Here is a 27,890-nt window from a genome sequence, read left to right on the forward strand (position 1 = left end):
TTAGTTTTTACATGCCATTTTTAAAATAAAGTGTAATTAATCGGCGTTTCTGTTAAAATGTGTTTTAAATAGACCGATTCTTCGATTTTTCAATGCATAAAATTGTTTATAAAGTATACGGAGAGACAAAGTGCGCATTATACCCCGCCGTACGTTCGTCCTTTATTAACTAATTAAAATTTGTATTTTATTTCAAGGTTTCTTGTTGTGATTTTTTGTGTTTTCGGTAGTTTAGATGTAATGAAAATATTCGCAATGAAAATGCAAATGAAAGAGCGTTGAAATAAGTTAATAAATTGAAGCTGGTACCTAGAATTTATATTTCAAAAATAACAAAACCTACACCTAAGTGTTCAATAAAATTTACTGAAGTAGTCATTTTGCGCTTAAAATATTAAACTTGCTTCTTATCTTCAGCAGGAAATATGGCTACAGAAAAATCTACAGTTATGGAGAACCTCACACAAATGGAAGATAAAGTAGACATAAAAATAGAATCAAATGAATTCTCCACAGAAATAAAATTTGAAACTGACAATTCTGTTATAAAGGATGATAATCCTTTTCAAGACGTCCAATTAGAATTAAAAGAGGAACTCCCAGAAAATGAGCAGAGAATAGAAGAAGAATACCCATTGGAGTACACAAAAAACATAGAAAAAACAAAAGACACAGAAGCAAAGGAAATTGATGTGACTGAATTGAAAACAGAGGAGTTTACTTTAAAGTTAGAAAGAGAGCAGGAAGTTTTATCTGAAGAGGATCCTTCGCAGGACGAAGGTAGCATGGACAGTGATAACGCAGTCGCTCTTCATAATGTGGAAGCGTGCTTAGAGGATGAAGAAATTAAAACAGAGGATTATGTGGTAGGTATTCTTCTTGCAACTAGTAGAGAGAGCATGCAGATATTGTTCTTTGAAAAATACCCCCAACATTGTTACTTTAGCCGTACAATAATAAAAAAAAATACCTAACTTCCAATGCTGCTACCTTTAAGTCACACCTAAAAGTAATTTTTAAATTATTTATGTTACACTTTTGTGTCAAAATTCTGTTTGTGTGCTAATGATAAAAGTTCTAAAGTTGAACTTATTTTCAGTAGTTTAATATCACAATTTATTTTCCGTAATAAGCCGCGGGTAACACTGCGGCACAGCTAGTTGTGTTGTAAAGCTTCGTGTGAGCCGAATAAAACTTGTAATGTAGTATTATCTGTGTTGCAACAATGCAAGGCAAAGTGCCATGTGGATGTGAAATATTTTGATGCATATCTGGCCACACGGGCTCTGCGCCATCGCAGCGTTATTATGAAGCAGTCTTATAATTAATAGTCTGCGCTTAAGACATAAGAGCAAAGAGAATAATATAAACTAGGGGTCACCAAACCGCCAACCCATTGGGCATTTTCAAAGATGAACTTTGTTAAAAATAAATTTTGGTCTCGACTGACTGATGAACATCTCCAGGATTTAATGTCAATAGCTTGCATCAGTTTCACTTCAAATATCAGATCTTTGTAATTTCCGTACTTAATTACTTACTTTTGTTTAATAAATATTTTTTTTATAAAATGTGCGGACCGCAATGGTCAGGTTCATTCCTGAAAATGGACCCCTGAAGAAGCTAATTGGTGATCCCTGATATTTAAAACTATGAAATTTCAAGAAGTGGGACTTAGAAGACTATTACAATTCAATTTTTTATTGGCTAATTTTAAAGATCGACAGTAATTGGCTGTTAAAAATGGTCAAATTAAAGTTTAATCTGTGGGTTTTAACTTAAACTTCAATAACCGACGTAACTTTTTTCTAAGTGCAACTCCTTTTTTTATTCTCGTTGCTCTTAAGTGTCAAGAGCAGACTATTTATATACGGGCCTTAGGGTCACCGCAGATTATACAATTTCAAGTTGGCCAACTAAATCGCATAGTAGAGCACGCACATTGCATCCAACTAAATAGGGGTGTAGACTTATTTTAGGAAATATATTGATTTTACAGATGTGCATTTGTTACACCACACAATGTTACAAAATATATATAGAAATAAATACACTCAGATTATTTAAATTAAAAACCACATAAAATTTCGTTTTAAAATTTCCCGCTAAAACGCTAAGGTTGGGTTGCACCAACTAACTTTAACTATAACTACAGTGCAAAATGTCAAATCTTTGGTTAAAGTTAAATATGGCGTCCAAGGATATTTTACCTCCGCTCATACATATATATCTGAAAATTTACTATGTTTTACAGTGTTATATCTATAATATAAAAATGAGTCGTTGAATGTGTTGTTATGCGCAAAACTCGAGAACGGCTGAACGGATTGGGCTAATTTTAGTCTTAAAATATTCGTAGAAGTCCAGGGAAGGTTTTTAAGTGACACGAAGTTCACCGGCACAGCTAGTTTTTCCTAATTACATTTTTTATTTATACCCTCAATCCCGTTACCTGTAGCTTCAATAAAAAAAAATGAACGCAACAGACATCTGTGAATTCTCCGGTTAAAGTTAAGGGACGATATTTAACTATAACCATAACTTTAACGTTAACCACGCCTCTGGTGCAAACCAACCTAAAGTTCATCAGGGCGCGGCGTCGCCAACAATAATTTGTATGATATTTCGTTCACTGTCTACACCCCTTAAATAATTGGACACCAATCGTATCAGAACCGCGATTACCTTCCGATTACCCACAATTAAAAAGTTGTCCAACTATCGGCCAACTGCTTGTTACCACGGGTATCATATTATGCAAACCCGCCGACCGCCGCAGACTTTTCAACTTAGTTGGTTAGTCGCACTTCAACATGCAGGGAGAAGAGACGCACGCGCATGATTTCCCCACGCACGCCGCCGCCGCAGCCGCCGCCGCTCCGGCCGTCCGATCACTTATAGCAAATGAAAACGTAGAAGAACTCATTGATGAGGTGGAGAAAAGGCCGGCATTGTACAAGAAAGACTTGAAACATTATTCTGACATTAACGTTAAGGAAAAACTCTGGGAAGAAGTATGTGCAATTGTAATACATAATTGGTCAGAACTCAATGCATATGAAAAACGAGAAAAGGGTAGGTTTCAGTTTATTTATTATTTTATTAGTTCCACCCACTGACCTCTATAATACACTGGACAGGCTATACATGCCGTACAAAATGACAGCTATTTTTTGTGCCGATTTGAAGCGCCGCGGTGTGAACTAATTACATAAAAAATTACAACCGCCATTTGCAAAATAGTAGTTCCAAGTACACTCACTACTGCTTTCACATAGCAAGCAGCGCCAATATGGCGACTTTCAAATAGGAACAATTTATTGATAGCGATCGCCTGTCCAGTGTATTATAGAGGTCAGTGGTTCCACCACACAGTTCCACCACGAAACAATAACATAGAAACTAAATAAAATAGAAACGAAACAAAAACGGAACAAAGCCATGTAGTTAAAGAAAATAGGATGTCAAATACTGACGAACATTTACCCCATTTGTGATATTACTTCCTCTACTGTTTTCCGAGTATCGTATATATCGTATGTATCCGTAAATTTTATTGCGCCTTTAATGAGCGCAGGTAACTGTGTAGAATGCATGCTGCCTTTATAATCTTTACGGCAAAATTTGGACGTTTATCGGGCGGTGAAATGTACGCCACTTTATTAGCTAAAATGCCAAACGTGCATTCTATTAATCGACTGCTCGAGTACGTATGTATGTAGTTAAATGTGCGTTTTGCGTAGTTCAAATTTTTCTTTGAGTATGGTCGTAATATGTGACTTGAAAGACCAAATGCTTTATCCCCGACAGCGTAAAATGGCATTACAGGCCCGTTATCTTCATGAGGCAGGCGTTGTCCACTAGGTATATTAAGTCTATTTTCAATTAACCGTTTGCCCGTCTGTGGTGATTTAAATATTTCGGAATCACTGCTGCTGCCGTACGCACCTACATCAATAATCAACATGAACAAACTTGTAATCGGCATCGGTCCAATAGCGCTAGCACGGCGACCAGCGGAAATGCGAAGGTATGGACAAACTGTGGAAATAAACCTAAGGTGCCGTTCCGATCTTTTTTCGTTCCGAAAAATTCAATTAAAATGCCACTTTATGACACACTATGGTATATGTCATAATGTAGGATATTATTTGAATTTTTAGAACTATAGTTTGTCATAAAGTGGCTTTTAAATTGAATTATTCGGAACTAAAAAAGATCGGAACGGCACCTTAAGTTTATCTCCACAGTTTGTGACTATAGTCTGTCATAAAGTGGCATTTTAATTGAATTTTTCGGAACGAAAAAAGATCGGAACGGCACCTTAGGTTTATTTCCACAGTTTGTCCATACTTTCGCATTTCCGCTGGTCGCCGTGCTAGCGCTACAAGCCATCAAAACACAAGAAAAAACTTTTTATAGTAATAGAATGACGATCCAGTGTTATGCGGTTGAACAATTTGTATGGGTTTCCCGTCTATAGCTCCTATAACATATTTTGGAAAACTTGTACGTTCATTGGATTTATTAGAAATTCGAATCCAATCTTCTTCGGTCTTTTCAGCATTCAGAAGTACATTCCATAATTGCTCACAAGTAGATTTCACTATATCTCTGATAGTAGGTTCACCAATTAAGTAATCTAACGAAAGTTGAGAAAAATATGCCCCTGTTGCCAAATACCTGCAACAAAATATTCATAAATAAATACAGGTTGTTCTATTTCAATAACATATTTTTACTCCATATTTTAGGTCGCAGTGTTAAAAAGAAATGGAATAACTTGCGGACCTGCTTTGCTAGAGAATTAAAAGCCCAAAAGTCAATAAAATCTGGGCAAGTAGCTTCGAAACGGCGACCATATGTTTACTTCGAGCGCATGCTGTTTCTGGTACCTTGCATGGAATCACGACCGGCTGAAGGCAGTATTGAAACTAGTGAATCAAACCAAAATTATACTGATTTGTCAGAGGAAGCCCATCCGCATCGGCAACGTAAACGGAAAGCTAAACAAGGCGAATTTGATGAACAGTTATTAAATGCCCATCATTCTAAAGAACATATATTAAATGCTCGTCATTCTAAAGAACAGTTATTAAATGCCCGTCATTCTAAAGAACAGTTATTAAATGCCCGTCATTCTAAAGAACAGTTATTAAATGCCCATCATTCTAAAGAACAGTTATTAAATGCCCATCATTCTAAAGAACAGTTATTAAATGCCCATCATTCTAAAGAACAGTTATTAAATGCCCATAATTGTAAAGAAGATGCTGATACCAATTATTGTCTATCTTTGGTTCCTTTTATGAAAGAGCTGACTGCCGACGAGAAGTTAGAAGTTAGAATACATATTTTAAAAATGTTCCAAGACATAAAGAAAAAAAGACAGCTTCAAAATATCTCATTTATTCAACCCGATACTTCACAATCACAGGTTACTAGGCGGGCTACTCCATCAACCTCCGTTCGGATTATTTCTGATCAAATTATTAAATCCAAGCACAGTCGTCGTCGTCCGAGCAGACCATTACATACTACAAATCAGACTTTTACATCACAGCCTCTGACAGCCTCGCTAGTGTCGCAACAACAGTATAATATCGCAGAGCCCTATCCACTTACAAGCCCGTCTTCGGAAAGTCAGACGCCTCCACCACAATATGATAGTGACATTATTCCATACTGGCCAAATTACTCGGAGTCGGATTCAGAGCTGATTGATTTGTAAACAAATAATATTCATAAGGCAAAAGGAAAAGAGGAAGACCGCTGAAAAGGTGGGACGATGACATCAAGCGAGTAGCAGGCGTGACCTGAAACACAGCTCAAAATAGGATAGAACGGAAACGGTTGGAGGAGGCCTTTGCCGACTGGCAAACGGATCTGCAAAAAATAAGTAAGAAAGAGATTCTAGGTTAGAACATAATTATTTAAGTTAAATTATTAACTTTGTAAAATGTAGAATAAGATCTCATTAAAGGGCTATATTATTATTATAATATAAAGTTTCTCAATAAAAAATATAAAGTTTGAATGAGATGTATTTTTATTAACCTCATTAATCGTCATGGCACTTACTGGAGTGTTAAGCCAAGTCTCTCTTCAACGCCAATGGCAAGTCGAAAAGTTGTGTCCTGTTTGATTATTTCTGGTCCGATTACATTTACAAGTTCGTCGAAAAAAGAAATGCTCATTCTGTAGTATGAAAAAAATGTATCTGGATAATATCGAAGTTTAAAATTTAGTATGTTACTATGTTCAGCAATATTCCGCGAATATTGCTAAAATTCAACATTTTTCACAGTAACAGTAAGGCCGGTATAAATAGTCAGTGCTCAAGATGCATATCGGTCTCAAGACACGGTTCAGGATCTGTAATTGGTTGGCTGTCAAAATTTGGACCAATCATAGACCTGAATCGCGTCTTGAGACCGAGATGCATCTTGAGTACTGACTATTTATACCGGCCTAAATACCGCTAAGTATTTCGCGGAATATTGCTAAAAATAATAACATACTTACCTACTAAATTTTAATGTATGTGTAATGTTATGATGTTTTCCTAATAATTCTAATCTGTCACTTAGTATTGGATGCACCCAAAATATTCTCCATTGTTTTCGCCTTCCGTTTTATTATATTAGTGCCATAATTAAAATGCTTTTTACGCATTTTAACACGCACGTCGCTAGGTTAGCAATACCGTTACCAACTAAATCTAAAAGTCTGCGTCTGGCAGCCTTCACGATAAAGTTGGTCAATTAAATTGTGAAACTACGTAATTACGTAGTTGTACGTGATGGTCGGCCAACTAGAAATTGTATACTGCGGTGACCCTAACGTCAACACCCCCACCCGCTTCGTCTCGGGGGCGTGTGTGTGTGCGTTGCGACAACGCAGCGCGCCGAGTGGACACCTTGGTCATTTGATGTAAAACAACGCAACGGCAGGGCTGCGTCGACGCATCGCTGACGCGACGCGCGTTTGGACGGGCTCTTAGCCATCATTCCCCCTCCCACTTCATCTCTTGCCCTTCGTCCCGTCGAAACAACGCGTCCGACGACTACCTACGATGCGTATATCGTAAAATGCGTTTGTAACATTTCTGCAGTGTATTGCGCACCGCTTTTATCATTTACTGGTCACAAAACTGTCCCTTTTACCGGGAGGGGAATATGCTCAGATTGGCTAACATTGTTGGGCGCGTAGCTATTGTAGGGTAATTTTAGCACGAACGTTGCGGTCTACGTTTCGTTGTCAAGTTATATCTTACTAGATGCCAAAATTAGTTACTCGCGCGGGAACCGAAACTTTTCCGGGATAAAAGTATCCTATGTCCTTTTCCGGGACTCAAAGAATCTCCAAACCAATTTTCAGCGGTTTGCTCTTGAAGAGGTAACACACTTTCGCATTTAAGATATAATTAGGGACACCTAATCTTAATTTTTGATTATTTTGTTTTCAGGCAATTGATCACAACAATGCGAAGTATAAAATGGATCTATGTGTCACAGAAACGAATCTCATTTCCAACAAGCTTATAAAGACAACTTCTACAGTCACTATGCCTTGCGAAGGTGTTATTGAATCACAAACCACGAAAACCTTGATTATGGAAATACATCCCATGGTGCAAACCGATGGAATATCGAGAATCAACCCTGAGGTTATATTACCAACCAATGAAGATGCTGGTGAGGACATCTACGACGATTTCCAATTGAATTCCATCACAGGAGATATACTGCCGCTAGAACAGGAGCTGCTGCAAGCGAAAAAGAAATTGATCAACGCTGACTACCAATATGTATGTCCAAAATGTCCCAAAGTGTGCAGCAGTCAGTCGGGCTTGAGGAGACATCTAAGCGTTCACGATTGCATCGAGAGGAGGGCCAGAGGTGTCATGCAAGGCATCCAAACAAGAATCCAAAGGAAAAACATGAATATGTACAAAAAAGTTCTTAAAAAAGAAAAACCGAAAGTGGATGTGGCCCAAAAGCAAATGCGAAAAGATCGCCTCGAAAAAAGATTGCAGAGGATACAGAAGTCTGAAATCGAGAAACTGGCTAAGAATTTAAATAACGACAATAATTATAAGATAGAAATTGAAATAAATGATAGGAACGATAATGTTAAAAGAGAGGGCTACGTATGTGTTTGTGGACAAGTGTTCAAACGTAAAAGCAGGATGGAAACATGTCGTCGATCTCACGAGTATAATGATACTGACATGGATAGTACCTGTCACTCTTGCGTGTCCTGCTCAAAACAGTTTAAAGATAAGCAGGAGCTAATAACTCATAGAAAGAGGTTGCACAGAAAAAGGTTTCCCTGTAAATTCTGTCCCACCGATTATAACACTAGAAAGGAACTGTTCAAACATTTACAAATACATCAGGCGGTCCAATTGACAGAGTACAAAGTTATATCAGAAGTGGTGAAGGGGAGGCAGAAAATGAAATGTTTCATGTGCAGCAATTCGTATACGGAACTATCGTTTTTGAAATCCCATATAATGGAGGAACATAAGCCGCCTTATACTTGCCAACTTTGCAATGAGCACTACAGTAAAATCGTCGAGTTTTGTAATCACATTAAGACAAATCATCCAGATATAGAAGGCCAGCCTGTTTTGGACGTTTTGGAGGCTTTCTCCAAACTGGTTAAAGCTTGGAAATGTGAGGAGTGTGACTTACAATTCCATGAGGCTGATAAGCTTGCCAAGCACCAGATTGAACAGCACAGTCCAGAAATGAAATCTGATGCTCAATTCCAGTGTTCAGACTGCCATAGAATGTTCGTGAGTCAAAAAGGTCTTACTTCCCATGCGAGAATACATCACAGTATAGAGAATATTGAGTCAGAACCGATTTCTGGAGTTATGTGCGTTGAATGCCGGAAAATCTGCAAAGATATGGACGCTTTAACATCACACATGCGCCTACATTCCCCAGAACGAAAGTATCCATGTAAATTCTGCGACTTTCGCTTCACCACGCCTGAAAAGAGAAAAGCTCACGCAGAAATCCATACCGGTGATATGAAATTTGTATGCTTCATATGCGAGTACCAATGCAGCTCAGAGAACAGGTTGAAACAACACAAAATGTCTCTAAAACATGCTAACATGAAGGAGTTTTTGCTGACTGGAAAGCCTCTTTTACAAGAGGAACCCTCTACGTCCAAGAAAGAGAAAGACGAAGCGAAAAAGAGAAAGAAAGATACGTCGTCAGATGACGAAACTGAAGTAATGTGTGATATTTGTGGAGAAAAGTTTTCGAGTAAGAAGAAAATGTTGAAGCATAAAAATTCGCATCCGTTTATAGAATTTCCGAACGAAGATACACCGACTAGAATATTTTTTAAATAGTTCTTGCCGTTATAGGCCCATGCTCGTTAAAATAAAAAGAATGTTTTTTTTAAGGCAGCTAGCTATAAGGGCGTGGGCGTTATTTCATGCCATATCAACAAAGTTTAAAAGCAGATCTCCAAAACTAGGGACCAGTGATAGTATTTTTTTTATGTTTCTTTATATTAGATAGGTTTTTTGTTTGGGGAGTCAATTTTATTTTTAAATTTTTCTTTTATAAAACAATATTGTATTTTGGAAAAAATGTTATTTTTCTTATTTAATTTGGATCTGCACTAGGGTATTTAATATTTAAGGGGAGGGATGGATATTGTATATACATTGGATATATTTTTTCATATTATCATTTTCTGTTATTTGCCGCAAGCGACCGCTACCAACAAAAATTTAAATAAAATGGCACTTTATGACCTAGGCTATAAGTTTCATTATTTAAATCGACCGACATTGGTCTAGCAAGTAGCGACCCATGCCGCCGCTGCTTTGTAATTGCGTAGAGCAAAATGAAACCTATAGCCTAGATCATAAAGTAGAATTATTTTTAAAATGTTTGTCAAAAATCGGAAAGCCACCTTAAGGCTGAATTGATATGAGGCGGCGCGAACGCGCGGCTTGGCCGCTACACCGCGATATCACAAGCAAATGTATGTAAAGATATAGCGGTGCGGTCGCGTTTAAACATACATTTGCTGGTCACCTCGCGGTGTAGCCGCCAAATCAAATCCAGCCTAAAAGGGCTATCTTTTGTCCCAGCGAAAAATATGTTGCAAGAATGTAATGTTTTGTTTTTGGGCTTTGATTGGTGATTGTTGTGGTGTCTAGTCCGTTGCTTAGAAGGTATGGTGCCTGAGAGAAAGTATTATTTTAGATTTAAGCAATGTTACTACTTTAAATATTATAAGAGTTAGTGAATTATTTGGTTTGTTTTATTTGTTTATCCACAATGAAGTGATTTGTGAAGCAATAAGTGAAGTACATAGTCTGACAAGAAAGTGAAGAAATTAAAAAGTGGCAACATCGTAGTGCCATCCCTGTCGATTTGAAAGAGATGTCCAAGTGGATGACACTACGATGTTCCCACTTTTTAATTTCTTCACTTTCTTGAACGACTATACTGCATAGTTTAATTTCAATTAAAACTTTTTAATCGGGACTTAACGCGACTTATTTAAGAAGTAATGCTACTACGAGTATACAGTTCGACAAGGCTTTAATTGAATGGGTCAATGTCTGGTCAGGTAAAGGAGAACTGTCAAAAATTACGTTTTTGTATGATAGAAGCGTTAGTTCCTTTTCTCGCCACGTTCATAAACAGCCTTGTCGAACTCTACATACTTTTTCTCGAAACGCCTCCGTGGTCTAGTGGTACAGAGCGCGGTTCTTGGCTCGGAGGTCGTGGGTTCGATTCCCACATTGGAAATATGTTATTTCCAAGTTTGGTTAGGACAATGCAGGCGATCACCTGATTGTCTGACAAGTAAGATGATCCATGCGTCGGATGGGCATGTAAAAATTCGGTCCTGCGCCTGATCTCTCGCCAGTCGTGTCGGTCTTCCGTCCCACTGGCTTGAGAGTAAATGAATAGAGAGTGCTCTTGCGTACTGCGCACACACTTGGGCACTATAAAATTACTCCTGCGTAGCTGGCCTGATTTCAATGAAACCGGCCACCGTCACCGAAATCGGTGTGGGAGCTATTATTATTATTACTTTTTCTCGACGTTTCGGCCGTGGTCACGAGGGGACTGCAGGAGCGCGACGTCTTCGTTTGTACCGAGCGGTCTGTTCTACGACTACCCTCGAGTTGTCCAATATTTGTGTTCCAAATTCCAATACACTGAAATTCAGTAGGTTCACTGCGACACACAACACTGTATCCGGGTTAAGGCCGCGTTTCCACTGACGCGGAGCTGGGCGGAGAGGAGCTTAGCGGTGCCCGAATTGACCAATCACTATGCTCGAAATCTTCGCTCCGCCTCAATAGAAACATCATGAGCGGGGTGGAGCAGAGCTGAGCGGATATTCATAAAAAAAATACAGCGAGGCGATGCGGTGCGTGACTCGCGCGCAGTGCCTCAGTTAATCATTCAAACAATTCCGAAAGTATGCTCCATTCCACTCCGCTCCGCTTCAGTGGAAACACTGACACCTTTTCTCCGCTCGTCACCGCTCCTCTCCGCCCAGCTCCGCGTCAGTGGAAACGCGGCCTTACACTTATAGACACAGGTGACACCATAAAGTTAATATCTAACCTAGCGGAATAGAGAAACAAAGGCCTGAGCAAGAGAGATGTCATTATCAGTACTGATCATAAACCTATAATGCTAAAGACCAACAAAGAGTGCGAGAGAGAAGAAAATCATGGAATTATAACAAGATGAAAAGAGAGAGGCAGTCTAATGAAAATTGTAACCACTTTTATTTGATAGGTCGTCAAAAGTCGTCAGTCGTTTTTATGCCCTTTCGGTATTTCCAATATATTGTTCAATTTGTTTGTTATTTTTAATAAATATTATTATATTTAAAAATTGTGACTTGTGCTGTATGTGATTGCAGTGTAAATCATAAGAGTAATCCTGCAAAATATACATTTCACAGGTAAATCTTCATGTCCTAATTGCTACGATGTGTTTATTTTTGCTATATTCTGTCTTTAGTTCTCTATTTCAAATAAAATATTGTGAATCCTCCCTTTTACTTTCATATTTTGCGTAACTAAAGGTACTATTGTTCCTATATTACACAAATTTTGAAGAAAAATTTTTCATCAAAATTTTTTACATATACGCTAGTGCTTGAATCAAATTTATCGATATGCTTATCGATATTTTACATTAACATAAAACTAAAATAAAAATCATTTACCTTTATATTTATCAACTTAAGCTCGACCGCACATGACCCGAAATTTCTGATCAGCAAAATTCGGACGCCCGGCGGAACGCACTCTGTTCATACATTTTGTTGTAGATCCATCATACTAAAAGAATTTCTGACGTGTCAAAATGTATGAGCGGGGTGGGGCGTCCGAATTTTTATTTATTTTTATTATTTATTTATTTAATAGCTAATATAATATAACTACTATAATATAGAGTGACTCTAAAACTAGAGGAAGGTTTATATTTATATATCATAATCATTTGTTTTACAGATTCCCTCAAGATCCTCTAATACGAGAAAAATGGCTGAAATTAATTGGGCGTGTTGGTTGGAATCCCAAGAAAAATTCAACAATATGTAGCAAACATTTCATTGAAAATTTTTAAAGAAAAAGTAGAATAAATACTATTTTGGTTAAAGGAGCTATCCCAACTTTATTTGTACCAGTAAGTCTGACATACTGTTGCACTTGTTACTGAAGCAATTATTAAAAATAAGCAATTATAAGCAATTATTGCTTTTTAGTTCATTTAAGATTATACTTAAATGAACTAAAAAGTATTAAATAATCCTTATTCTGTACTCAATCTTTATAATTTTGAAGTCGGTACCAGTCCTAAGTATATAAGTTGCAGTTATACCTACCTATTCTGTCAGAGAACTGCCGATTAGGTTAGCTGGTACCGATTGCAAAAATAATGAAGATTGAGAACAGAATTAATACTGAGTACAGAATAAGAATTATTTAATACTTTTTAGTTCATTTAAGTATAATATTACTATTGTCATTATCTTGGAAGTCGATTTTAATTTTTTGTTTATAAAATAATAATTTTACTCTTTTTAGCTGTCCTTAACGTTTTCTTTACTTACAGTTGGTGTTAAAAAAAATCAAAATCAAAATTGCTTTATTTCTGAACAAATCTTAAATAAAATATATTTTCAGAATACATGGTGCCTACCACCGGTTCGGGAACTAAGCCGACGAGAAGAACCGGCGTAAGAAACTCGCACGGGGCCCACTTTTTACCAAAAAAAGTGAGAAAAAAATAATCTTTTTAAATTACTTAAGTACATAATAATTGTAATTCATGTAGAAGTAGCTTTGCAAGCAGTCATTCAGCATTCTACTCCCAAGATGTGCCATCGTTTATAAAATCATTGACCTTATAATAAACTTTGGCACAAAACGTTCTTTGACTACTTTTTTAAATTTATTAATCGAAAGATTTTGAACGTTTTCTGGGACCATATGTTCCCATTTAAATATCAAGGAGTCACCTTGATTTCTCATGGTTTCCATCACCAGACCACCACTTTTGTGAACATGATACCTACTCGGAACAATACAATTTTGAAAATCGGTTCACAAACGGCGGAGTAATCGTTGAATATAAAAAACGAACATAACACCTCCCCCATTTTGAAAGTCAGTTAAAATTGTAGCCTATGTGTTATTCTGATGTATAAGCTATATTATTGTAAAGTTTCATTAAAATACATTCAGTAGTTTTTGCGTGAAAGAGTAACAAACATCCATACATCCATACATCCAAACAAACTTTCACCTTTATAATATTATAAAGTAAATAAAGTATATAAAGTATAAAGTAGGATTAATAATTATATTCTGTTCACTAAACAATGCTGGCATGTCTTGTATGGCAAAAGCCCTTATTAAAATAAAGATTTGAAAAAAATCTCTTTGTCGCGGGACAGAAAACCGACAACAATCGGGGAACGGGCCGCGAAGTGCGAAACATATGCGAATCGGATCTCTCACTCATGCTTCGCAGGAATTTCAGACGCCGCGGCTTCGCGCACGGTTCGCGCGCGAGTGGGGATGCAGTCGGGGAACCAGCCGTGAAGTGCGAAAAATATGCGAACCGGATCCACACTCACGTTTCGCAGAAATTCCGCGGCGTCGCGCGCGAGAAGAAGATTTGAAAATCGCAAGGATATAATCGATGGATACTGAGAGGTTCTCGTAAGCGCTTTCACGAATTTCTTGGCAAAACAGCCCCTGGACCACCAAAAAAATTATCAAGATCAATAAAGAAGTATTACATTATTATTTATATATGATCATTTCTATGATCATATATAGGATAGGATCCAATACACATGATCATTTGATCATATCTGCTTAATACGTTATCATATTTCATTGATCCTCTTTTACGTCAAATGTGGTTTCAATAGCCAATGGAGAGCGCTAACGTTGACAGGTATTGACGTCAGGGTTACTAGATCTCAGAGAATTCGATTTGTCAAAAGACATCGTCATTTTTAATATGGCTTGTTTTTTGTTATTTCAGCAAGATTATCCAAGTAATATAATAATTAGAAAAATAATTACATTGCATTATTTGAAACATAATAATGAACAAGAAATTAAAAACTATTTTTTATATCGCGCGCGAGTGGGGATGGGGCCTTACTCTCGTGTGTAATGACGATCCGTAGAGAGGATTTTAGGGTCGTGTAGGCTGTAGCTCCATCCAGTGATTAGTCCCCATATCAAGAAGATGTTCTGCTACCGCGGATTTATTTGTCTGGCGATTTTTCACTGTGGATATGTGTTATTTCACTCTTTCGCCAATAGTCCGTTTCGTTTGGCCAATGTACGAATTACCACAGCTACCACATATGTATAATGCAAAGCGAAAGTTTAAAAAGTTAGTTTAATTTCAGTCTTCATTATGAAGGACTAGACTAAAGTTAATATTAACTTTATGGGTGATTGGTGAACCACAACCTTGGTACAAAAAATATGGATTTGACTCTGAATTCTGAAACCCGTGTTTATTGCAATCAGAACGGTATATTATTAAAAAAGGAAAGCAGTGGCTTTGTGTCATTTAAAAAAGAGGTTCAGCTGACTTTTGACAGCGTGCGCGTCAGTCTGACAGATCATGGACTTCAAAAAGTGTGAAATCGGGCTCGGGGTAAAACTTAATTTACCGTTAAAAATAATAATTTTTGATATTTAGAATTTTTATTATTAAATGAATGTAATCATTAAATTCTTAAGCATAAAATGCTGTTGGTAAGCTAGCTGCTAGAGACTTATCACCTATTTTTCTAGATTATTTATTGGATTCAGTTTAAAAAGTAAGTGAAAGTTAATTTTCATGCAATTTAACCTGGATATTGTTTAGAAACATTCAATTTCTAATTTTCTCAGTAGTCATGGAGGATAAAGCAGACGTTGATCATAAACACACTCTACGTAGAAAGACGTGCGATGGGCCTACGTCTGAAGAGAAATATTTTGCGAAACTAGAACGCTATAGGAATCATATGGCGAAAGTCCGTCTCAATGAAACGCCTGAACAATATAAGGAGAGACTGGAACGTGCTCGAGTTCACGCGGCAAAGATGCGACGTAACGAAACTCCGGAGCAGCGAGCGGCGAGGCTCGAGAGAGCTCGCATCTATAAATTAGAGTCGCGCAGAAATGAGACCCCAGAACAGAGGAACAAACGTCTAGAAAGTTCTAGAAGGCAAACACTGAAGTACAGACAGAAGGAGACTCCGGAACAACGAGAAATGCGTCTACAGCGTTCTCGGATATATAATTATCAGATGAGACACAGCGAGTCGCCGGAACAGAGAGAAGCGAGACTGGAGTACACCCGCAGATACATGGAACAAATGAGAAGACATAAGAGATTTGCCGGAGTTATCAACCAAGCTGAGAAAGACCAGTGGGGTGCCTTGCCTTTGATGAATCCTACAATTCAATCTTGTATTAATGGTAAATATTGTTCATTATATGACGCCTGCAACTCCGTTGCGCCAAAATTCGTTCACAGCGCGGGAACCATACATTTTTGCAGGATAAAAATGTTGCATCTTATGTTCTTTTTCAGAACTCGGTGTCTCCATACAAAATTTCATCAAAATTGGTTCTGATTATAGTCACACTTTCGCATTTATAATATTAGTATGGATGTCATCCTACTTATGGAATTTAAAAAATGTAGAATTCAGAGACTACATTAATTCTTCAAGCCCCATAAGAGCACCGGTGATTGTGACAACAATAGAATACAATAGCATTTCCTGGAAACTGTGATTCGAAGTATTATCCTGAAATAGAGTGATACTTATTCCAATAATTTAACTGTGCAATTAGTGTGTCTATATTGTATCTGTCTTTTCCCTGTCTGACTGTATGTCTGACCTCTTTTCACTTAAACCTCTAAACAGATTTAGATGCAAGTTGTTATGGAGATACTGTGAGTCCTGGAAAAGGACATAGGACAGTTATATGTCAAGGCCATAGATGTGTATAATTATGACCATACATCCTGAACAATAATAATAGATTTATCTTGATATTTTATTTTATCAATGTATTATGTTAAAATAACATTTTTTTTTTATTTTGTCTTTCAGCACATAACATACAACTTCATAACCAAGCAGATAGTGGATTGCACAGTCAAAATGAGTCCATATCTTCTACTCCAGAATCGGAATGTAGTCAAAAGTGGCCACCATTAGTGGATAATCAAGTATGTGTTCAATTTGAAATTTCCAATAAAACATATCTGAGTTTTGATTAAACAATGCTTTGTCCTTGTCTCTTATGCCTTCTTGAGATCTCAGGATATTGCACCATGTTCAATAAAGGAAAACATTAATTTAAAAAAAGTTATAACATTCGCATCATAATTTCATTTCAGGAGTCAATGGATACAACAAAACATGGCGAAAAAACAGAGGAACTGCTAAATAATAACACAAGTACTAAGAACAATAATATAAATGAAAATCTACCAGAAGACGTAACTGAACAGAATGTATTTCTATTTAATTCTATAACAAGTGATATACCTCCTCTACAACATGAGGTTGAGATGATAATGAATTATAAACTTATGAATCAAAAGCAAACAGTACATCCATGCCCGCAATGCAAAAAAGTCTATCATTATGTACATAGCTTAAGGAAACATCTCAATGTACATCATAGAGTAGTATGAAAGAAATGGTTGCACTTTGGGAGCCAACAAGTGTAAGACAAAACAGCAGAAATGAGGGTTTGATGCTTTAACTCCCAAGCGGTCGAATTCGACTGCGAAAACAATAGATTTCTTGATATAATTGGATCTAGATATAATTAGAATCTCGGAATCGGCTCCAACGATTTTCATGAAATTTTGTATATAGGGGATTTCGGGGGCGATAGCCGATAAATCGATCTAGCTAGGAATCATTTTTAGAAAATGTCTTTTTATTTGTGTTTCATCGAATACCGAGCAAAGCTCGGTCAAATAGCTAGTATATATATATATATATATATATATATATATATATATATACATACTGATGAGCTTGTTATAGGTTAAAAAAAATTGCATTTAATGCTAAACAACAGCATGGTTAAACCATTGGCAACACTAAAGTATGAAATTATTGTTATGTATTTATAAAATTAAATTATTTTGTTAGCTGCATTGTCAATTATATTTTTAAGTTGTTACATTTAATTTATTAAAATTTTATTGTTAAACATATTACTTATATATTTCCTTATTGTAAATCTGCTTAAAGATAAACTTTGTCTCCAGGTCTGATGTCATGACTCATGAGGCAGTTTAACCGCTATGGTTGGGTTGCAACTTGCACCAGAGGCGTAGTTAAAGTTATGGTTATAGTTAAGGTAAATTTAACTTTAACCTTAACTTTGCCCGGAAAAATTGACAGATGACAGCTGGTCCAACAAGGTTATAAGTGAACGTGGGCGGGGGCGCTGCTGGTAAAGGAGAACTGTCAAAAATGGCGCTTTTGTATGATGACAGCGTTAGTTCCTTTTTTCGCCACGTTCACTTAAAACCTTGTCGAGCTCTATGGTTATGGTTAAATATGGCGTCTTGATGGCGTCCATTTCTAACTTTAATCAAAGATTTGACATTTTGCACTGTAGTTAAAGTTATAGTTAAAGTTAGTTGATGCAACCCAACCTATGAAAATTAACACAGCCTCATGCATAAACCTATAATGCTAAAGACCAACAAAGAGTGCGAGAGAGAAGAAAATCCTTTATGGAATTATAACAAGATGAAAAGAGAGAGGCAGTCTAATGAAAATTGTAACAACTTTTATTTGACAAGTCGTCAAAAGTCGTCAATCGTTTTTATGCCCTTTCGGTATTTGCAATTTATTATTTAAATCGTATGTTATTTTCAACAAATACTATTATATATAACAACTAGCTGTTGCCCGCGACTTCGTCCGCGTGGACTTCAGTTTATAGCGCGCGATGTCAACAAAATTGGTGTCAAAAGCTTTTATAAAAAAAACCCTGGTACCCCTTAAATCAATACAGCTGTGCAGTGTGCAAACAATAAATACTTCATTTTTGTATGTTAAACTTTATATATTATGCCAAATTTTAAAGCTTATTTAGCCCCCCAATTACACAACTTTACCCATAAACTATTTATCATTGATAGGTTTAGCCCCAATTTCACCAACGTCTGTTAGTGTTAACAGCTTGTTAAAATATCCTGTCTTCTCTTTCATTCATAATATGAAAAACAAAACAGCTGTGGCGGTACCCACAATTCGCCTAACATTCCTGCATCGCGCTATCGAAGTTTCGGAGAACGGCAAGATATATACAACGTCTGAAATGACGTCAGTGGGCTTCGGCCTGACCGAGCATGCTATCTCGCTCGGTCGGAAGATCTTCCTTTTCGGCCGCCACGAACAACGTCAAACAGCTAACGTGATACTAATTCGAGCATTAACTTTAACAGTCGTTGGTGAAATTTGGTCTTAAGGTTACGTCACTGCCTGCACAGATAAAGTACTGAGTTATTTAATACCGTAGAATAGATATAACAATCGAAAAAAATCGAGACTTAAATGTAGGATGATACCACCTCTTATAGAAAGACTTTTGCTAGCGCGATGTAGAAGACGCACGGCGCCATCTATTATGAATTTTTTGAACAAATTTACGACCCTTACAACCCTTTTTTCCAGTAAAAAAGTAGCCTATGTCCTTTCTCAGGCTTTAGACTATCAGTATACAAAATTTCATTACAATCGGTTCGGTAGTTTTGGCGTTTGGCGTGAAAGCGAGACTGACAGACAGACAGACAGACAGAGATACTTTCGCATTCATAATATTAGTACAGATTATGTGCACACTGCACAGCTGTTTTTGGGTATTTTGATTAATTAAGGGCCGCGCTACACCGGAATGGCAGCGGCGAGGCGAGCACTTTCAGCGCTGCCATTCCGGTGTAGCGCGGCCCTAAGAGGGGTACCACTTACCAGGGTTTTAAAAAGTTTTTAAATTTGACACAAATTTTGTTGACACCGCGCGCTATAAACTAAAGTCCACGCGGACGAAGTCGCGGGCAACAGCTAGTTATGAATAAAAATAATAATATATAATAAAGTAGGTACCGTATGATTAGTTCTGTTATAATAATGAAGTAAAAAATAAAGCGCCATCTGTTTTCATATATTAGAATTAAAATGTTGATTGCATTGATATATTTTCTGGATGGAATATAGGCCAACACTCGAACTCCTTAGAAATGCAGTAGGAGTTCTATAAGATAAGATAGATTGATTATTATTATAGCAAGTGATAATATTATTAAACATAATATTCTAACGTATTAAAAACTATAAACAAAAACATAATAACTAATAAGTATGATTAGTTTTATGTTCCAACGAAGTAAAAAAAAGCGCCATCTGTTGAATCGTATTAGAACTAAAATGTTCATTGCATCGCGTCGATATATTTCTGGATTTTTTATAATATTATACATAAAATATATTTAAGATTTTTGAAATATTATTTTAATACACATCCAAGACCCAGGAACATTGAAAACTTTTTGTTCCGCCTGCGGGACTCGAACCCAGGACCCCCGGGATGAGCGCTGGCCACGCGCAATGCGAATTCATTTTCATCGATATTTTCATGGAAATAAGATATTTTCCCACATCAAAATGTAGCCTATGTCCTTTCTCAGACTCTAGAATAACTGTGTACAAAATTTCATTGCAATCGGTTCAGTAGTTTTGGCGTGAAAGCGAGACAGACAGACAGACAGACAGACAGACAGACAGACAGAGATACTTTCGCATTTATAATATTAGTATGGATAACAAATTGTGCTGTGAGTGATTGCAGTGTAAATCATAGGAATAATCCTGAAAAATATACATTTCACCCGTAATTAATCTTCATGTTCTAATTGCTACGATGTGTTTATTTTTGCTATATTCTGTCTTTAGTTCTCTATTTCAAATAAAATATTGTGAATCCTACCTTTTACTTTCATATTAAGACACGACATATACGACAGTATATATTAAGTCTATGGCCTCATGGCTCATCTAGGTCTGAACCTCAGGTCTGAACCATAAAGTTAATATACCTAGCTAGGTATAAGTACTAACTTTATGGTCTGAACTCAAGTCTTTATGGTGAACATAAGTAATTAAAAAAAAAGTTTTTTATTGAGTACCGTACCTATTTTACAGTTCGACAAGGCTATAATTGAATGTGTCAATGGGCGCTGCTGGTTTATGGCGGCTCTCGACATAGGCGAACGCGTTGGCCAACGCGTCTGCAGACGCGTTGGCCCAATGTGTAGAACGGGCGTTCGCGCGTTGGCCAACGTCTAAATACCTACGGCCAACGCGCGAACGCCCGTTCTACACATTGGGCCAACGCGTCTGCAGACGCGTTGGCCAACGCTTTCGCCTATGTCGAGAGCCGCCGTGTGCGGTGTGGGGACTAGGGCTAGGCCCTAGCCCTCTAGGCTCTAACTGAACTTAATGGATACTCAATATTCCGAAGCCCGAACTTAGAGCATTAATGATTATTGATGTATAGCCTGAATTCGTTCTTAACCCTCCGTGCACCACGTGGGGTCTGACAAACCCCAGACGTACAAAAACTTTCATAACTTTTTACAAATTCGTGTGATTTTGTTGAGGTTTTAAGTAGCTGGAGTTAAGACGTTGCCCTACCGTTTGATGGCAGTGGTTAAGCATTTGTGTCACCGATGCAAAGAACAGACGTGCACGAAGTGCGCTGGGGTCCCACAAACCCCACGTAGTTCAGGACGTTGTCAAAAAGTTACGTAGATGTAGTATTGTGGAATATGAAAAAAATCTATATTTCAGGGATATTTGAATTTATTTCGACTTAATTAGCATTTCTGGACAGGTTTAAGAACAAATTAAGTATGACTTTGAGAGAAGAAGATTTGAAAATCGCAAGGATATAATCGATGGATACTGAGAGGTTCTCGTAAGCGCTTTCACGAATTTCTTGGCAAAACAGCCCCTGGACCACCAAAAAATTATCAAGATCAATAAAGAAGTATTACATTATTATTTATATATGATCATTTCTATGATCATATATAGGATAGGATCCAATACACATGATCATTTGATCATATCTGCATAATACGTTATCATATTTCATTGATCCTATTTTACGTCAAATGTGGTTTCAATAGCCAATGGAGAGCGCTAACGTTGACAGGTATTGACGTCAGGGTTACTAGATCTCAGAGAATTCTGTGAATGGCTTGTTTTTTGTTATTTCAGCAAGATTATCCAAGTATATAATTAGAAAAATAATTACATTGCATTATTTGAAACATAATAACGAACTAGAAATTAAAAACTCTTTTTTATATTAAATAACTGGCAACACCTATTTCTATGACCGTATTGGATCCAATGAGTAAGGAAACAGATGGAGGCGACATAAATACAAAAAAGTGTGACCGGCGCCATATTGCCAAGAACTAAACATGGCGGTCTATAGTGATGGGACACTCGGTTGATATTTGTCGAGGACATCGATAAACTAACATGTTATAAGTGAGCGTCCTGTTATATTATATATTATATTGATATCAAAAATGTCATTCACATCATTTTTGTCTATTTTGTCTCTATCTTTGTCTCTCTCATTTTTTTTATATAGGAGCCTCCTTAATTTTAATAAAACTATTTAATTTATTTTAAGTTTATTAATTATTATTTAAGTTGCCATTATTGATATCGGGCAAAAATTACCAAAAAATCGGACAAATACTAGTTGTACTCGCGCACGAAGTGTTTACAGTTTATTTTAATTTTACCATCAATTATTATTATTATTAAAGTATGTATACAACTGAGTATTTTGTGAACGTTTCAAGTGCCTATTTTTTTCGCAATATATCGAGACCGATATTGATATTTTTTCAAATATCGATGTATCGATATATCGATATTTTCTTTCAATTTCGACATCCCTATAATACGACACTTTGACAGTTTATGTACCTCGGAGAACCGGAACATAAAATGGCGGACCGGCCACAGTATTTTGATTTGGTAGAGACCATTATGCCGAGTCCACTTATAAAAGTCAATGATTGGATCCAATCTCTCAGCAAATGTCAAAAATCTATGATCAAGGAAGAAATGAATCGTCAATATTACATTATCCAATATCATTGACTCAATGATCTTGGATCCAATATATATGATAATCTAATATCCCCCTCAGGAATATAAATTGAAAACTCAAATACGGTTGTGAGCACAATAATGTATTATACCTATTTGCTTACACATACCGTGCCTACTTTCATTGTAAAAAATGTACTGATTTCAACTTACCTGAATATCGTGTAGATTAATTATATTAAGTTAATATTATTAAATTTGTATTCTTTATAAAGTTTGTTTTAAAATTTTAAGAAGAATGGGAAATAAAAGATAACTTTTTAATTATAGGAGCTGACCCAAAGAAGAGTATGTTTTATTTGGTACAAGATTATTAAATTTTCATTTTTGGCTGTACAATATTAAAAATGGGAGATATCAGATATTTAACTTAGTATCTTTTTTGTTTACAATTATTAAATAGGCAAAAAATAGTTATTTGAAATAAAATAAAAAAAATAATAAGTAATAATTACGCATTCCTTGCCCAGATAAGTCTTGGGCTTTGACAAACCCCACGTGGTGCACGGTGTAACTTTTATCCACGTGGTGCACGGAGGGTTAAATAGTAGGTATGGTAGAGCTACTGCTCTATCATACCTACGAAGAAATTATCTACTGAGTACTCTCAGTAGATAATTTCTTTATAGTAGTTTAAAGCAGTATATTATAAGTTTATGGTTTATATGTAGTATAGTAGATCGAGGCAGTATCTTCAAGGACCATTAGTCAAGAGACTCAAGATTCAAGATTTTAAGCATGGCTGAAGCATGATAGGACTTTTGTAATAATATTTTGGACTCCAAAACTAGGACGATCAGAAAAGGCAAAAATAATATATCTTTCTCTTTCGCAATTTTGCAACGTTTATTTATATTTATGATTTAAATATTAAAGATTTTTATAGACTTTATTCTAGTAAACGCCGATAACAATGACGAAATTTATTCCACGTCATAGCCATTACACGTCATCATCGATTTTTAATCGATTAAAATGTTTCTTTAGTGACTAACTACGACTTAATAACCCACATAATAAGACGCATATTTAATAAAAGTACAATAGGGACCACATATTTTCAGCAAATGTGTATTATTTAGTCAGTTTGTATAAACTGTATTCTGAAAGATAACTATTTGTGCTCGACTCGATTGCCTGTTACTCGATTAAATGATAGTTTCTTATGTCAATGTGTGAGCTCACGATTCGTTCTTAGTTTTGCGTTTGCCGGCAAAAAGCATTTGAAATTTAAAAAAAAGTTTGTCTGTCATTGTCTTCGACTGTCGTGTGTGTAAAATTTTGTAAAATACAAATTATTTCATAAAATAAATATAATTAAACCATTGAAATGTTATTTTAGTAAAATAAATACTACGTCACATTTTACGTACATTATAGGTAGGAGAAAAAAATCCGCCAGGTACGTACCTATATTGAATAAGTGGTTATGAACCGGCCTTCTGTACAAAATACATCGTATCTTTTTTTTAGCATGAAGACCTTATGTCTACTTCTGGCCGTGTCCCTCATGGTTGGAGTAGCAGTGGGAGTCGACAGGAACAATTTTAAGACCTGTGAACAGTCGGGCTTCTGCAAAAGACTTCGCCCCTACAAACCAGAGAAATCACAGTACGTGCTGAATATAGATACAGTTATAGTCCACGGAAATGCTCTCTCAGCCGAGGTGAACACTATCGACGCGGAATCTGAAAGCAAAAATGTTATTGTGAGTATAATTTTTACAATCTGATGAAGCTATAGCAAATACCAATAAATGAGTACACTATCATGCTATTTTTCTTGCTCTTGAGTATAGTGTAAAGGATAATGCATGGAATTTGATGTACAATTATTTATTTAATTAATTCATGAAGCCCTAAGCGGCCGCATCCGGCTGCGATAACAATAGATAAGCTATTGTGTCTCGTTATTCCACGATCAATGGGTTAAAACAATTGAAAATATACTTATTTGCAAGACAACAAATACTATCATTTGTTGATGCTTCCTTTTCTCTAGCAAATCTATTTAAAGTACTGTTTTGTAGAATTTCAGTGATGCGATATAATTATGGTCAATTTTAAGAAAGAAAAACCAAAATACTTTGATATAATTGCCTATTTCTATGCTATTTTTAAACAAAACTTGGGTGATGTTATGATAAAAATACCATGTGGAATTTAAAACCATACCATTTGTTGTGCTCAAAATTGTGTTTTTTTTTTAAATACAGGAAGTGCCACCATGCTATTACGAGAAAATAAACGTTAAGAAAAGTTTGTACTGGATGCATTCCACAAAATCGTGAACTATGGAAAGAAAGAGGGGAGGCCTTTGTCCAGCAGTGGGACACTGTAGCCGGCTAATAATAATAATTTAATTTTACATTTTTCTAGTGGAAGTATGCACTCAAACTGTCTGCACTGTTAGATGGAACCTTCCGCATCGAGATTGACGAGGCGGAACCGTTGTATCCTCGGTACAGAACCCAGCTAGCACTCGATGGAGAACCAAAGGGCGACAAGTGAGTATTCTCTGTGAGATTGAGATCATTAAATAATAAGCAGCAGGGGTGTAGCTACCGCCGTATCTTCCGTATCAATCATACAAGGCCTCCGAGTCACAGTCATTGTATGCTATTTTGTTATTGCACTTCTGAATTTCCAGTCTAACATTGGCACTTTTATAAGTTTGTTGAATGTTTATAAAGTTAGTAAAGTATTTAAAAAACATATTCTATATTTAGATATTCTTTTTCATAAAAACAATGTGTTGGGCTTATGTCAGGTTTTCATGGTGTGGGATATGAGTGTGTGGGCCAAAGGAAGATCTTCCGACCGAGCGAGGTGTTATGCTCGGTCAGGCCGAAGCCCTCGTGATACATTTCAGCTGTCGTATATATACCGACGCGCTCAGAAAACTTCGATAGCGCGATGCAAGAATGTTAGGCGAATTATGGGTACCGCCACATCACTCCCCCCCGAAGACCGGAGGTCGAATCTTGAAGTCTTGTCGCTTGAGTCGCCAGTGCCAATGAGTTCCAGTGAGTCGGAACTGTTGCAGTGAGTCCCAGTGAGTCGGAACTGTAAGCTGCTGCACGGGATCCAGTGACTCGGATAGCTGCCGTTCAGGGCCGATGCTACGTGCTGACCAGGAGAGATGTGCTCTGCTTGCTGACCGGTCGGTTTAGTGAGAAAGCCCGATGATGCCGATGCGGAGTCCGCCCAGGGCGCGGTACATTGCGGCTAGTGGACGAGGTAACCGATGAGGCGATGCTGGCTGGCGCGGTGCGGACAGCGGAGGGGCGGGGAGTGATGATGATGAAAGAGGCGTGTTCTGTCGAGGGTCACCAATGTGGGAATGTGTGGTGGCCACAGAGGAAGATCTTCCGACCGAGCGAGGTGTTATGCTCGGTCAGGCCGAAGCCCTCGTGATACATTTCAGCTGTCGTATATATACCGACGCGCTCAGAAAACTTCGATAGCGCGATGCAAGAATGTTAGGCGAATTGTGGGTACCGCCACAATGGTGATAGTTAAATTTTTTACGATACAAATTCTTTACTACAAAGATCAGAGACATTATATTACCATTTAAAAATATACACATTGCTACAGAATTTTAGATAAAAATCATATAAAAAATGTTGATAACCTGAAAAAGTTCTTTGTAAAGAGCATAAACCGTTATTATGAAATATAATATACACATTTATATTGTTATGTTTATCTTGAATATTAACATATTATTGTTTCACACAAATATACAAATACCTTATTATTTCCTTATGATACAATTTAGAGATGTGTCATAAAATAATATAACAAAATATATTTTGTGCTGCTTAGTAGGTATAGGCAACATTAGTATAATATTTAATTATGTACAACTCATCTTCTTAGTAGTTATTAAGTATTGTATGTCATGTTTCTTTTGGTGCAATAAAGTATTTTCATTCATTCATTCATTAGTAAGACAGAAGAAAGTCCTAAAATAGTTCTAATTTATTAAGTCAAGGGCCCAATGTTAATTGAAGACAATTGTACGATAATACGCAAATAGATTCTTTAGATAAGTCATAACTCACAAAGCCACTTTAGCGCATACTTAATACAGGAGGAAATCGATAAACCGGAGAAATTGTTGTCAACAGGCATTCCGATATTCAAATTCCGGATAATCGAAAATCGGGGTTGGTGCATATAATTATGTACAGTATACACAATTTTGTCTTTGTTAAAAACAATACAGAAAATCAATGTTTGTTACGAGACTATTAGGGTTTATCACGGGCGTATATAGCGTATATGTAGCTTCCCTAACGTAAAAAAGCGGCCAAGTGCGAGTTGGAATCGCCCATGAAGGGTTCCGCAGCAGCAAATACGCAACGTGTTTAGGAAATCAAAAATATTTTTCTTATACAATATGTACCGCACCGATTTTAATTGGTGAGGTACATATATTATTGTCGAAATTGGACAAGTAAGATGGTAGTAATGGGGGGGTCCGGACCCCCAGGACACCCCCCTTATATACGCCCATAGGCATAGCTGGGCACCGTTAATCAAATAGTTAACTTCGTTAATCATTAATCCGTTAAAAAAAATGTTAGCTTCGTTAAACGTTAAAGCGTTACAAATCGGACGAATTAACGCAAGTTAAAGTTAATCGTTAATCCGTTAATATGTAATATGGCCTTGTTGTAACTTATATCATTGCGTTAGTGTACATACAAAACCTGTTGGTTTAAGGTTTTGAAAGTTAAAATGTTAGGGACAAAACAAAATACTTCTATAATTATTATAATATTCTACCTAACTAAACTATACTGTACTCTTCTTTATCAACATGACTTATGCATATTAACGGAAGTTAACGAGTCCGTTAATATTTTTAAAAGTTAACTTAAAAGTTAATCCGTTAATCAAAATGTTAACTTTGTTAATTAACGATTAACGGATTAACGAGTTAATGCCCAGCTATGCCCATAGGGCTGATTGCACATTTTTCATCACCGTACGCGCCGAACCACAACAATGCGTTGCGATGCCGTGCCGCATCGTAAAAATCTACAACGTCGCAAAACACATCGTGGAAATTTGCGATGCGAGCGACATTTCCGATGAAATTTT

General features: G+C 36.7%; 4 protein-coding genes and 2 long non-coding RNA genes across 10 annotated transcripts in view; 4 read left to right on the plus strand and 2 right to left on the minus strand.

Annotated features, from left to right (window-relative positions):
- LOC121737945 (zinc finger protein 91-like) lies at nt 1-9,553 on the plus strand. Of its 3 annotated transcripts, none has more exons than XM_042129685.1 (3): nt 1-149; nt 418-866; nt 7,469-9,553. In XM_042129685.1, exons 2-3 carry the CDS (start codon nt 426-428, stop codon nt 9,371-9,373), a joined length of 2,346 nt encoding a protein of 781 aa, XP_041985619.1. In that variant the 5' UTR covers nt 1-149; nt 418-425; the 3' UTR covers nt 9,374-9,553. The 3 variants fall into 3 exon arrangements, with proteins under 3 accessions (XP_041985619.1, XP_041985618.1, XP_041985620.1); XM_042129684.1 differs by having other exon boundaries at nt 421-866; XM_042129686.1 differs by lacking the exon at nt 1-149 and adding an exon at nt 242-305.
- Nucleotides 1-27,890, minus strand: part of LOC121737965 — a 380,295-nt gene that overhangs the window by 21,954 nt on the left and 330,451 nt on the right. The window lies entirely within an intron of this gene.
- On the plus strand, nt 2,554-5,971 carry LOC121737951. The gene is made up of 2 exons (XM_042129693.1): nt 2,554-3,075; nt 4,755-5,971. Exons 1-2 carry the CDS (start codon nt 2,814-2,816, stop codon nt 5,729-5,731), a joined length of 1,239 nt encoding a protein of 412 aa, XP_041985627.1. The 5' UTR covers nt 2,554-2,813; the 3' UTR covers nt 5,732-5,971.
- LOC121737964 lies at nt 2,647-26,808 on the minus strand. Its single transcript, XR_006037206.1, has 5 exons — nt 26,797-26,808; nt 23,772-23,776; nt 20,405-20,412; nt 19,812-19,813; nt 2,647-2,718 (listed from the first exon to the last, which is right to left on the minus strand). It is a non-coding gene; the product is annotated as an uncharacterized LOC121737964 (long non-coding RNA).
- On the plus strand, nt 15,189-17,423 carry LOC121737955. Of its 3 annotated transcripts, none has more exons than XM_042129699.1 (4): nt 15,189-15,203; nt 15,443-16,015; nt 16,660-16,778; nt 16,950-17,423. In XM_042129699.1, the coding sequence occupies exons 2-4, from the start codon at nt 15,448-15,450 to the stop codon at nt 17,247-17,249; spliced, it is 987 nt and encodes a 328-aa protein (XP_041985633.1). In that variant the 5' UTR covers nt 15,189-15,203; nt 15,443-15,447; the 3' UTR covers nt 17,250-17,423. The 3 variants fall into 3 exon arrangements, with proteins under 3 accessions (XP_041985633.1, XP_041985631.1, XP_041985632.1); XM_042129697.1 differs by lacking the exon at nt 15,189-15,203 and adding an exon at nt 15,233-15,369; XM_042129698.1 differs by lacking the exon at nt 15,189-15,203 and adding an exon at nt 15,233-15,369 and having other exon boundaries at nt 15,446-16,015.
- The window catches only part of LOC121737944 (neutral alpha-glucosidase AB), a 28,914-nt gene continuing 25,084 nt past the window's right edge, over nt 24,061-27,890 (plus strand). Inside the window, exons 1-3 of the mRNA XM_042129683.1 lie at nt 24,061-24,178; nt 24,250-24,484; nt 25,155-25,282. Coding sequence (XP_041985617.1) covers nt 24,251-24,484; nt 25,155-25,282 — 362 coding nt within the window. The 5' untranslated portion in view covers nt 24,061-24,178; nt 24,250. The remainder of the gene's footprint in view (nt 24,179-24,249; nt 24,485-25,154; nt 25,283-27,890) is intronic.

Source organism: Aricia agestis, chromosome 22 (assembly GCF_905147365.1).
Source record: "Aricia agestis chromosome 22, ilAriAges1.1, whole genome shotgun sequence".
Taxonomy (NCBI): Eukaryota; Metazoa; Arthropoda; class Insecta; order Lepidoptera; family Lycaenidae; genus Aricia; species Aricia agestis.